We start from the raw sequence: 13991 nt of genomic DNA, 5'->3' as shown, positions 1-13991 counted from the left end.
GCGCCTTGTTGCTTTAACTGCATTATCCAATGTAATTTATGCAAATGGTGAAATTCATTACAAATGCATTTGACCTTAAATACACTACCTGTAAAGTAAAACATATGTTCTCATGTATATTCCAGTCAACCAAAACAGACCTTCTCTTTCATTTTCTCCATCTTCTTGACGGAGCTCCGGCGCTGTGGACGTTCATCATGACCGTAGCGCAGCAGGCTGGAACCGATGTCATTGGCCTTGCCGCTGTGCTTCTCTTCCTGTTTCTCCGCCTCCTTCAGCTTGCTCTCAGCACTGATACTCTCAGTATGGTACATGTGGTACGTCTTCATCACCTGTGACAACATACATCTTCTGTCAAACTGTAGTTTTTAACATGGCATCATAGTAAAACAAAAGATTGTATACAAAGCAAGGAACCTTTATAGAGGATATAGGAATAAACAATGTATGCAGAACCACATGCTGACACTTCATATTGATATGTTACTGTTGTAATAATGCAGATTTGTTTCATTTTGTCAGAGCTCATTTATAGCAAAACATTGTATTCATTCCCTTAGTGGCAGTTCTAAGCGAGCTGGTTAGCAAAAAAAAAAAAATGTATTCACACACAAACAATAGGAATATTACAAATATTTTATTTTAAATATTAAAGGGGAAAGGCAAACGTTTTAAAAGCAGTGGCTGATCCATAGTGCCAAATGTGTCCAACATCAGGAAGGGACATTGTGTAGAAGTGCAGTGGCCTTTGGAACAAAGCCACTTTTCTTTTGCCAATGCAGTTCAAATTATGCAGGCATATTAAATAGTCCAAAAATTGTAATAATAATACAGATGGAATGCTATTAATTTGTTGGCCTCATAACCATGACTAATTGTTTCCAATGATACGTGTAAAATACAAATGAACTTATGTTACCTAAGAATTTTCTTTTTTTAGTAAACTCGTAAAAATGCGGGAGTAACACTTACGGCCCCTACACACGACGTGCGTTTGCCAAACTGCATTGTGGGAGCAAAGCTTTGCGTTGCTCGCTTCAAAAGTAAAGCAATGTTCTACTTTTGAAGTTTCGACAGAAGTGTCAGCCAATCATTTGCCAGTACAAGCTCTAGCCAATCAAACCACGTGCTTGTGTGTCCGGGGCGGGAGATTCATGTGATTGGTTGTTGGTCGAGCTTCAGACAAGCCCGCCGCCGTGTGTACGGGCCGTTACTCATTCTGATCATGTGTGTGTCGATTGACATTTTGCGATTACATTTTCCAACTGAGCTCAAGGTGGTGTGCTGGGTGCGTCTGCCAATGTCTACCTTTTTTTTCTCTGAACCAGATCATTGTAGAAGTTAAAAAAGGTGCTCGCGATGTAGAGCAAGTCAAACTGTGTGTTGCACTGCAACAGCGCTATCACTGCACCAAAGACAACCCACACTCACATTGTCACTCACAGTGTCACAAAAAAAACATTAATGTCTTATGCTGGGGCTGAACGTCTGAAATAAGCATTATACTAAACAAAATTAATTAATGATGATAATGGTTGAAGGTAGTCGACTAATAGTTTCAACTCTCTCTAGGTCTTATCAAAGACATGTTATCTTTAACTAGTAGTATCAACGGTTCAATTTAACAACATCTGCTCCTCTATCGCTCCCTCTCAAGTTGGTTTCCTAGCAACCCTGACTGAAGCAGACATGCAGAGGACAGCGTGATCGATCAGCAGGGAAGAAGGATTTCACAAAGTGACAGTGACCAACTGTCCCTGCTATCCATGAAACAAGAAACTACTGATTTCCACAAAAACCCAGCAGCAGATCAATAGCAGAGACCAGCAGGCTGACAACGATGGATCCACCCACTGCCTGACTTTACATTCACTCATAACTGATATTACAAACAAAGTGAAGTTAATTTAAGTTATTTAACTTTATCTAACCAAAACCTTAACAGGCTGCCGCAATTCCTCATGCTGTGCTCGGGCTGCAGACAGGCATTTAATAATGCATGAACCAGGGAAAGAAGAAATCAATATCAGTAAAGCAGGAAAGTGCTGTATAATGTTACATGTGAGAATATGTCATGGTGGTGATCATGTGGTGTTTTCCTTGGAGCAAATGAGCCATTTGTTGTACATCCACTCTTAACCAACAATACTTTTAAAATGAGTTGGACTACTGGTCATTAACTCCTGAAATTGCCATTTAACATTGTCCTATATTCTGCAATCAAATATACTAGTACTACAGCAGCTAAGCAGCTTTCCGTTTTTCTTCCTTTCAAACTTCAATCAAAATCACTATGGAGAGTGTCCAATAACAATCAATTTGACAGAACGATAATAAATGTATCTAAAGTACATGACCTTGCTTAAAGCTTCCCAAAGTTTCTTAAATGTCCATGATTGATCTCTTAAACATTTTACATTGAGGTAAAAACATATTTAGTCTGGTTATGTTACCCCTATATTCAGTTTGAGGCAGACTTTAAATTAGCTCAGTCATTTTAATGATGTTTTAAAAATCATACAAATAATACAAACTGATTATCTTAGCATATTCTCTGTTGAACAATAACTAATGATCATGGTATCACTGAACAACTAGACCCAGAAGGAAGCGCTGTGGTGTTTGCTGCACCCTGTCCCTCAGCCAGCAGATGATATCACTGCATCACTTCATTCTCCTCATCAGCACTAAACACAGCTGTTGTCTATCTTCACCAGCATGTTTAATGACTTCTGTACACATGTTTCCACACAGGGTGTCTATTGTATATGTACAGTTCAAAATAAAACAACAGACAGAGTGACAAACCCCAAACAGATGTGTGTGATTACATGTAACATTAGCTGAAACTATTACAGCAGCTCGTGTTTGCTGTGAGCAAAGTGAACCTCTGCAGCACAGACTGCTGAGTCTTCTTGAAGCGATGCCAGGGGCAAGAACGCTCTCTCCTTCAACTGATGTAGAAATTGACAGTGAGAGGAAGAATGCAAATTGTCTCCTTTCACGACCTCAGGAGATAGAAAAAATGGCCTGTACAAGCTGCAGTGCTGATAAAGCATATCTGCCGAGTGCAGTGTCATGCCAGATGCTTCACAGGTTACAGGTTCTGCTCTGAAAACTACTCAGATGGACCATAAACAGACTAACAAAGGGGAAAGGCAAAACTGGCAGGTTGCTGTAAAAAAAGTTATGCTAGCAGGGACAATAATAGTTGTTCAACTCACTGTGTAGAGCTCATTGGTGACCTTCACTAACTCTTCATGCATCTGCACCCCGATGTCTTTGCTCTGTAAGAAAAATAAAGAAAAGGTGATAGGTCGAGAGGCACATTTTAAGGACAGATGAATGCAAGTATTCAATCATTTAACACTAAGAACTGGGTTATTTGATAGATTTGCCATCCGACAATTGAAACACGTAAAAGGCTGTTCCAGTTATATTTTCTATGTGAGTGATGTGAGCACGCATTGAAATGCTGTCATTACTCTGCACCAGAAAATATCTAATACAATGCCAAAAGTGCACATTCACACCAAAATAGAACAGTGCAGTGACTGCAGAACATTTCCCAAGGAGTTGTGTCACAGTTTCAGCTCAGTTACAGCATCTAAGCGCCTTTGATGAATTGGACATGTCCTGTGACACGGCTTATAGCCCGAGAGGAGGAATGAGGCCAGCAGAGAGTGACCCTGGAAATCCTGTTGAGGATATATAGAAACGCTTGGCACAATAAATTACGGTTATTTTTTTCTCCATTATAGGTAGTTCTAGTGTATGTTCAAGTGTTCATTTTTTCTTAATGTTTATAATAAATATGTATTTAATTAGTAATTTGATGCAATTAAAAGGGGGTGTGGCATCATTCATGATGCTTCTCTAGACGCTGAGCCGGTAGAGTATGAAAAGTAGATACTTTGATAGGAGATGTGACTTTTTCAATAGTCAATAACTGGGAATTTTTAATAACCGGGACTGTTTGTTTTTGCTATATATTGTATACAGTTTAGACAGTATTTACACAATAACTGACGATAATTGCTAGCAAACTTAGCAACATTTACATTAAGAGTAAGGTTAGCCAGCGGTGATGGACTGTTGTGTGTGTTCATATCTGTGTCAGCAGACATGCAGATGACATTTCTGAAACGCAAATTCATTTAACAGGATATGGTAAGTTGTTGTGTCTTTCTGTCCAAGCAGCTAATGTGATACTAACGTAACAGCTAGATGAGACTCGCTAAATAGCTGTGATCAACCTGCACAGACTCTGGTTCCAAATTATGTCCACGATAAGGAAGCTGAAATCTCACTTTTGTGTAGTGGATAGAAGTAGAGATACATAGTCGTCCATCTACAGTGGAAATTACATCTACATTTTCACATGTGGCAAGAATTAAATGATAGAACATTCAGTAAATCTAAACTTTGGCTCAACAAACGGCAGAGTAGATTCATTCCGGATGTGTGATTCATAAGCAGTGAGACGGCACTGCAGCTGAACCAGGATGTCACAGCATAACAGGATTATTGTTTTGGAGAACTTTGTCACAATTTAAGCTAACTTCTTGCAAAGGGAGACAGTTTTTCTGCAGGGAGCTATTAGTCCGCTTTTTTTTGCTGGCCGCAAGCCATCCCAGTCTCATAAATGTTCTCATAGTGACAGTGCAGAGCCCCCTAGAGGGCATAAATTACTGTAGAGTCCTGACTCTGTCAAACGCTACTGATCTAAGATCCCCATAGCAGATTGTTCATAATCACCTCTGAACTGAGGGTACTCTCTCTTCTACTGTCACGCCCACCATTCATTAGATACAAATGCCTTACGAGTTGTGAAAACGGGAAGTAACACAAATGTATTTTATGTCGTTAGCTACAAACCAAGGATATCATCGGAAGATTTTAGAGAGGTTTTCCCTCAAAACCATAACCCCACAGATTGTCGCATTGAGAACTATATACTGTATATGACTGAGTGGGAGAATTGGCTTATGAGTTGTAAAGAGCGTCAAAAAGGTTAGTATCTAAATAGTGAGCAATCTGAGCATGATATTATGAAAGACAACACGCATGATGAATGGAGGAGGTCAAATTAAGATGTGAACTGGAAGCACACCAACCATGCTAAGCGAACACATGGTAGCCAGGGCCTAATGTAAGCCTGTGGCGACATTTCAGGTTGGTAAAACTGCAGTGTAAGAATATTCAACTTAATTGCCATTATATGAAACAGGACAGTAAAAAGAGGGGGATGGGGGTCTTGCATGCAAACGATTTAGTGCAAGGGGCTACGACACAGTAAAGCTAGTCACATGAGTCAGAATTATCTTAGATTTGTCCCCTGAAGGAAAATGCTGTATGAAAACAATGCAGCACAAGATATACTGTAGAGCCTTATACATTCCCCCATATCTTTACATATTTGTGTTGGTGTTGCGTCAAGTTCCCAGCTGTGGGCATCATTCATGTGTTCTGAGTAGATAAGTCCTATGAATGTGTGAGTTAGTAACAGTCAGGGTTACATGCCCTCAGACATTTCATTCAGATTTTGACCTTTTTGAAGAGTCTGATGACATCCTCGCCCACGTGTGCCAGACGGACAATGACGTTGTTGTTGTAGATGTCGCTGAGAGTGGCGTGGTCCCTGCTCTCCCGTCTGGTCTGTTCCAGGACCAAATACCAGCAGTTCACAGTAGAAAGAAGATTCTGGTCTTTTCTGAAACAGCCAAGGAAACACAACAAGGAAACAAGATTAAAACATTTGTCTGTCTCAATAACACATTTCTAAAAAGGTGCCTAACATACACTTATACAGCCGCAATTACCATACAGTATATTGCCCATGAGCAAGAAACGTTTTTTTTAAGAATACCAACTGTTGCCCACCTAGTCCCCGCTCTGGGGACTTTACCCGATCGAGAGGGCAGTACACATGAATCAAAGAATCAGCATTGATGGGTGCAGCTCTCACACACACACACACACACACACACACACACACACACACACACACACACACACACACACACACACACACACACACACACACACACACACACACACACACACACACACACACACACACACACACACACACACACACACACACACACACACACACACACACACACACACACACACACACACACACACACACACACACACACACACACACACACACACACACACACACACACACACACACACACACACACACACACACACACACACACACACACACACACCTCCTCCTTGCTCGAGGGAGCATGCAAGTTATATTATCTTTACATCGAAGCGCTGCTTGTCCTCATCTTTTGTCTTAACCCTCCGGTATCATTCGATTGGACTACGCAAATTAGTCATTCTGGACAAAAATGTCCACTGCAAAAGACTTTGATAAAAACATTATATTTAAAGGTTTTTTCAAAACTTTTTTGGGTTCAATCTTTAAAGCAACTTCAACCCTAATCAAAAATACCAAAAATGTAATCATTTTCAGGATGTTAACCCTTTAAATGCCATTTTGAATACATTAAACCGCTGTTGTTTTTCATGAAAAAAACTGAGAAAATAGCCTTGTTACAAAAAAAATAAGGCCATTTGCACCAACACATCCAAAGTGATTGCAAAATGAAACGTGAAAAATGACCCATATGGACAAAAACGTCCACAGTGATACAGGAGGGTTAAGACAGCTTTCAACAATTGTTAATACAATGCTGCATACTTTTTTGTATAAAGCCTGCTTAAAAAGGCATGTGTGAAGGCATTTTGCTCTGGGCATATAGTTGTTTCATGCCGAGTAAAATTCTGATCTAATTTTATTTCACCTTTAGTATCTGTTGAAAGGAAATGATGATTTTCACCCTTTGCATGTCTTTGTTAACAGGGAAGAGGATACTCAAAAGGAAGTTCACTCACTGATAGGCATCTGTGCTGAACTGCACCCACACAAGTTTCATCATATCACAAAACAGTCAGCAGCTATAGATAGATGAGTGATGATTTGTTTCTCTTTTAAGATCTAAGATGTTTTAGAGAAGTTCATTTAAAAAATTAAAAAACACACTAAAACCATCAGATTGCTTGTTATTTGGAAATCTAACTGCTTTTTCTTATTTTGACAAGAAACTGAGGCACACACTAACTGAGCTACACCAGTGTCTGACCAGTCTAAACTCAGGCAGCAAACTCAAAGAAGATGTACTTTAGCTTATGAGTGAGGTGGTGATGTGAATGGTTAGTGGATGCAGGTTACACAGTCCTAAGGCTAAACACATCAAAAGATAATGTGTGTAATCAACACAACATAATTTACACATTAAAACAAAGAGGTTGCAGAAGATGCACAGACACAGACAGATGACCAATGGATTCTTGAATTAGTTAAAAAATACTTTTTTGATGAATAATTGCCAGTAAAATCATATGGTCGACAATGTCTTAAAAACTACAGTAGATACCACAGTATCACAAGTTCTAGAAAGCAATGGCTAATAAGTATTCCTACAGTTATTATTTTTCTCAGACTGTACCTTGAGTCAGATACGCAGCAGTTATTTTTGTCTCTCATCTCAGTGTTGAAGAAATATCCTGACTTGTTTTCTCTCAACTGTCAAAAAACATTGATCATTTGAAACTTGAAGAGGTTTATTCATGGTTTCATTTTCTTTTTGAAGTGAAATATGAGTTATTTCCTGTCATGTAGAAGCTCACACAGATTCAGCTATGCTAGCTGCATTTTAACAAAGGGCCACATTGTAGCTACCATCATGTGCCCAAGGCAGTGCCAAAATGTCATCAGAAACTGGCCTTATACCAAAATCTTTTGAGTTGCACTTGTGCTTTAACAAGTTTATTTGATATGTTTCAGAAATTACAATCACCTCCTAATGCTTATGGTTGACTTTCCAGTTTATATCTCTATCCTGCTTATAAGATAACAGAAATGTGAAAAGTCCTGTTTTTATGGTGATGCTAAAGGTAATCCAGACTGCTGGGCATCAGAAATGGTGTTCCTTTCATCCTTTACCACTTTGATAATAATAAAACATGAACAAGCTAGCTATGCCTATTGGCCTCCTTTCAAGCAGGGAGCGTGTTTGATCCTGGACACTGGATGCCAGCAACCTGCTGTACATCTTTGACTGTTGCCTGCTCTTGAATAAGGATGAATCTGTGGTATTCAGGACACAAAGGAAGTGAAACAGAACTGCTCATGGAAGATGATGGAAGAACCTTTTTTACCTGAAAGCCTACATAAGGTACAAAAATACCCATTTCAATCTCTGCAGCATAAACTGGCACCATCAAGCTGAACTATAGTGAACTTTTGCATTAATTGACTGTGTTGACTAGTAAAACATGTTCTCTTATAATCACATTTATGTTGCAGCCACTCTATTACAGGCAGCTTTCAAAATGTTTCTTGACAATCTCTTCCCAGGCGATTTATTAAACCTGCTTTAAAGAAATTAAAATCTGAACGATAAGAAAGAAGGGCACTGAGGTTTTCCAATTTAATTTTGTTTTAATTAAAAGGAGAGTGCAGAGCCAGAGGACTGCGTGGGATTATTAATGATAGAGAGTCCACTGTAGACTGTGAGAGTGAATCTAGCCTTAGACAGCTGGATACAGTGATGACCATTTAATGTGATGGGGGAGAAACTGAGACAGCATGGTGTAGACAGAGAGAAGTCATGCAATGGGAGTCTCTTGCAGAGGTCTCCCTTCGAGTGAATGCTCCATTTATCAATGTCCCGGTGATGGGAACGCTCCACCAAGATTACTCTTTATGTCCAATTGACCAGAGAGACTGAAAGAGAGATGGAGAAGGCTCTTCTGAATAAACCAACGTGTTGTTACGCATGAGTGCCACAGCCAGGTCACATCAAAGGGTGTGCAACTGCCGACGCATCAATTGTACCATCTTTACTGTAGTGCTTTGTAAGGTAAGTTCAGGCCTCTCCTAAGGCAAGAACTTAAGATTTCTTAAGATTTCCTGCACTGCTAATTAAATACAAAAGTAGATTATTCAAATTGATTTTAATTTCACAAATTAATCTTGAATCAACATTTATTTATTACCTTTTTAAGGTTTAAACCTTATTTGGCAGGCTTGATTGGATAATTTTCAAGGTGAAGAGCAAACAATAACATTCAAGATGTTCATTGAATGTACCCTAATTTATACATGTTAATTCTGATTATTAATTTCCTTATTCATGCCCACTGATTCGAATCACCCACACGGCTATGGGCTGTAGGATTATTATCTGAAAGTCACAGTGAGCTGCAGGCTGGTCAGAGCATCTAAACAGCCTCACCATGCTGTAGTAGGGTTTGTTTGTTTCATGACCACAGCTCTCCCTTACACAATCTATTTAGGTATATCTTAGTAAACAAGCCCATTCTGTTTTTTGAGACTCCTAACTGACACTAATTAGTTTTCTGTATCCATTGGAAAAAGTATTTGGGTAGCAGTCTAGCGTGGAGTGTGAGAATGGAAATGAAATGACAGCCACAGAGGAAATACGGGGGGGTGGATAAAGAGTCTGACCTAGTTGGGAGGAACACAGCAGCCTAAGGCCACAAGCTTCCTTGGCCCTGGCTCCATTTCAGGTCATTTCTTCTGCTTTTATCCCTACTCTCCTTTTCGTTGCTTATCCCTCCTCTGCCTTTCTTTTTATTTATTCCTCTCAGTGCCGTGCCAGTGATCCGTGACAAATATGTAAACATTATTAATCGGCCAAATACATACAGACATTCCAGTACTTAGCAGACAGACAGTGGGCAGACTCACTTGAAGTGATGGTGCTCTCTTGAGGTGCGGATCTTGGCAGAGTAGCGCTCGGCCAGTTTGTCCAAGCCTCTGGAGTACTCAAGCTGGAGTTCAGCCTTTCGGCGGAAGAAATCCTGCAGGTCCTGGAGCAGCTGCAGCCGGGACTCAGACTGCTGCTCCAGACAGCGGAACTGCTCCACCAGCTGGTTACGGATCTCTGCATATCAAAGAGGGAGAGACCACCTTCAGAATGAATAAAGCCTCTCTAGGGGAGAGCGCTCACATGTGGGGCTTCACGTCCCCCTGCCAAACAGAGCTGCAGGTCAGCATTTAACCCTAAGTTCTTTTAGTAAATATAAATGTGTCAGGATACAGTCAAGCACTAATAAAATAACAGAGTCATCATAATTGGATAAACTGGGTGTCAGAGTGAATTTTTACCCTGTGTGTGCATGTGCGTGTAGTGGGAGGGAGTGGGGGGTGTCTAAATGCTGGGGAAGCACACGTGCATATGTGATGCATGTCTGGTGATTGCAGCAGGCAGCATGGAAAATAAAAAATAGGTCAGCTTCTCAAAATGCATTGTGCTGAGTGCATTGTGCTGAAAATTGTCTTGAAACAACTAATTGCGTGCATTCTTTTGATTACATGAACACTGTGGTTTTTCTCAGTGAGTTTTGGAAAATCACTGCTCCTAATCATAGTCTGAGTATAAGCCAAACCTATTTATGGTCTATATTTTAAAACATTGTTGAAATTTAATTTAAGAATATGTTTTATTTTATTGTTGGAACAATATTTAACTTAGGAAAATAGAGTGTTTCCTGTTTTTATTGTTCAAGTTGAAGTTTGTACCGATACTGTGCCAAATGTTTCACTGTTGTAGCTTTCGTGGTAGTAATATAGTTGAATTTAAGATTTTCATAAATGACTAAGAATATAAATCTAAAGACTCCCTGTTCGGCAGCTTGTGCAGGTAGATGGCAGTTAATAGACCTCTAGTATATCAGGGGATAAACAAAAACGTAAGTCCCGTCTCTTTTACAGTCTTGCATTAACATTAACAAGATACACAAATAATATTTTATTTCGTCCATATACTGCTTTTGCAAGGCTGTCATAAATCCAGTGGCTAAAAGGCTTCAGAATGTGTGGATGCAGACAAACCATAAATCTTACGAGAGCCTATGGCTGAGTGATCACTATAAGGATATTGATATGGATATTCTTCTAAATCTCTATTTATACATACATTATATAAATATACATATACATTGAACTCTTAATATTTCACTTAATTTTTTAAATCATCAACTTGGAGGTCAGACATTTGTAGTATATTTTAAGTGTGTTGTTTTTATGAATTTTTACTCTGTAAAGTGTCTTTGAGTTTCAAGAAAAACGTATTATTATTATTATTATTATTATTAGAGACCTAGCACACACAGCCTGGGGGGGGGGGGGACTTTACTCTTTAAAAGATAATAAGAAGCCATTGAGTATTATTAAGATAGCTGAAAATTTTATTAAGATGCTGTTTCAACCTTGCACATGATTGCTGTACAATGATAGAAACTGTGAAGAATATCAATGGAAAAGATGGCCCAGCAGAAGAAAACCTATAAGTTCAGTTCCAAATGTTTTTTCTGGATCTACAATAAAAAGATTTGGAGTAAAGCCTACACAATCTTCTGCGTTCATATGTGAATGAAAGACCTAGCAAGACAAGAGTAAATATGTAGTCCCTTGCTGTTAGGAGATGTACCCCTCGTGGTCCCCATAGTTGCCCAGTTGCCTGGTTACATGCCTCTGGAGGAATCCCAATGAGAGCAGGCCAGTTCCCTGTTCTGGCAGTCGCAGTCAGGGTGTTTAGCATAATGGCCAAGGACAAGGGCAACTTTCTCTGCCTTGAAATACTCAATAAAAAGCCTGTGCTGATAAACCAAGCAGTAATCAAGTTAAAAATAGAAATAAAAGTCACTGCAATGTACTCCTGCGCTGAATTAGAGCCCTGAACAACATCATTTGTTGTTGGCCTGTGTGACTTTAATCACTCTTAATGAAATGGTTGCATTGTTAAAGAATGAACAGAGAAAATAAAGAGCAAATATAAATGGATTTGACCGCAGCATTTTACCAGCAAGACAATAAATACACTCGTGATATTTGCATTCGCTCTCCTGGGAGCATGTTATTTTTAGAACCTAAACTGTTAGTAGGGACTACTCTGCAATACTGCACTACATTCAATGAATGATTCAAGCCTTTGCAGAGCAATGCATAATTACGAGGAAGCCGGCAAGGAGTTAATGTGAATAAACCAAGGAATAGGCCTCAAAACCTACATTCTGGGATTATTTTCTTTATTTGTATTGATGACATAATATACAATGTTGTATGATACACCAGTATATCTGCTGCCTATGAACATGTGCAGCCAAAATGTAAAATAAAAACACCCAAAGACTTGAGTGGGAACTTCCTTAATAAAGACCTGTTTGTTATATGTGTGACTTTAACTGCTTAACTATAAGCACTTAAAGCATTAATTAATACTCAGTCAAGGGTAACATTGAGGCAAATTCTTATTCTGGTTTTAAGAATTTACATTAACACTCACACAATCATGTTGTAGACTTGTAGTATGAAACTAGAACAATCACAGACATCATTATCCCCTCCACCAACATTGTTTAGTCATGTCTGAAGGTTTGTGTCATGAAAGAAAAAAACGACCTGCCTACGCTCAGTTTTTATGGAGGCTCACCACTTCCTTTAATCTGCACATTCAAAAGGAGAAAAAACATCCGGTCACCAAGTTCAAACACAGCATGTCTAGATGCTACATGGATCTTTGACAGATAATGCCATGACATAGGGGGAAGCTATCGGTCACGTTTGCCTTGCAGGGTTACCAGTTAGGCTCCTGTACTCCGGCAGCATTGAGGCCCAAATATCACATTCTTGTCACCACGGTAGCTCAAATTTAGCACAGTTTTTGCAATGGCCAGCAGCAGTTTCCGGGGCTGTATCTGCAGTTAGCCATGCGTGGCTAGTCACATGCTTAACCCAGACTGACACGTTGACATAATTTGGTACAAATCAAGGCTGTGTTCTGTGAACACTTGTCTTCTGGATGCAGTAATGGCTATGGTATGCATTTACAGTTTATTTGCTTCACATTTCTTCCCCTCTCTCTCTTTCTCTCCCTCTCTCACATATCTTAGACTATAACAAGGAAATGCATAGAGATTTGTGCAACCACAGGACAGGAAAATCTAGGACGTACTGAGCAGAATTCTAAAGCGGTTTTCTCTTTATATCTTATAACGCTCATCTGAGGGTATGTACTATAGGTATGTACCTGTCATCATAGCAACAGTGTTACGAAGACACTGGAAACACAGATATTGTTTCACTGTCGCAACACTGACATTTCAAGACAGTATCAGTCTAAGCATTCTTTCATTATGATGAATACACACGCTGTGTCTGCATGTTCCGCCAGGAATGCATTTCTGTACACTGGTGGCAGGAGGAGTGAGATGCTACTTTGTGACAGTCAGATTGTCACCAAGCTTGTATGATCATATTAAATCATGTTAAGTCTCCAAAACAATAATATAGCAATTGTAACACAGTCCTATTTTCATTATTTTATAAGAATTTAAGGACAGATATCTTTGAAAAATGTATGTTACACAACTCCTGCATTGCCACATGTTACCTTAGCAACAGAACATTTCACAACAAAAGGTTTAAAAAATACCCTATTAGAGCAATTTGTGCATTACACTAAAATGGCTGGGCCGCAAACAGGTCAAATGGCATTAGAGGTGATGTGGCCTACAGCTGGAAGTACAGTATGATGCATGATGAAGGGCATCCCCTCATATTCTTGTGTTTTGGTTTTGGAATAAGCAGGGGCGTTAGAGATACTTCAGGCCGTTCAACTACACTCCTTAGAGGGAAACATATATGTTTAACTACAACACTGTAAAACAAATCTGCATGTAGTGCGATTCAGGAATGCAAATAATGTTTTGGTCATAAACAAGGAAAAGACTATGACTCAAATGACTAAGTGATGGCGATGATGATAACACTTTTGTACAAAGTATGAATGACTATTTCGACATCAATAGATCCGGTAAGACAAGTGACAGATGTCACAACTACAGGCCCAGACCTGTAAAGCACACCATCACACAAA

The 13991-nt window shown here is 39.4% G+C and overlaps 1 protein-coding gene across 2 annotated transcripts in view; it reads right to left on the bottom strand.

Moving 5' to 3' along the window:
- Positions 1 to 13991, bottom strand: part of LOC307039156 (SLIT-ROBO Rho GTPase-activating protein 3-like) — a 31618-nt gene that overhangs the window by 15307 nt on the left and 2320 nt on the right. For both annotated transcript variants that reach the window (XM_079680989.1, XM_079680988.1), the window contains exons 2-5: positions 9800 to 9995; positions 5551 to 5713; positions 3225 to 3287; positions 141 to 332 (exon numbers count right to left, since the gene is read on the bottom strand). In XM_079680989.1, the coding sequence (XP_079537115.1) occupies positions 141 to 332; positions 3225 to 3287; positions 5551 to 5713; positions 9800 to 9995 (614 nt within the window). The remainder of the gene's footprint in view (positions 1 to 140; positions 333 to 3224; positions 3288 to 5550; positions 5714 to 9799; positions 9996 to 13991) is intronic.

This window comes from Notothenia rossii (genome assembly GCF_949606895.1).
Source record: "Notothenia rossii genome assembly, chromosome: 5".
NCBI classification, from domain to species: Eukaryota; Metazoa; Chordata; class Actinopteri; order Perciformes; family Nototheniidae; genus Notothenia; species Notothenia rossii.
This window is presented reverse-complemented; position numbering and strand designations above follow the sequence as displayed.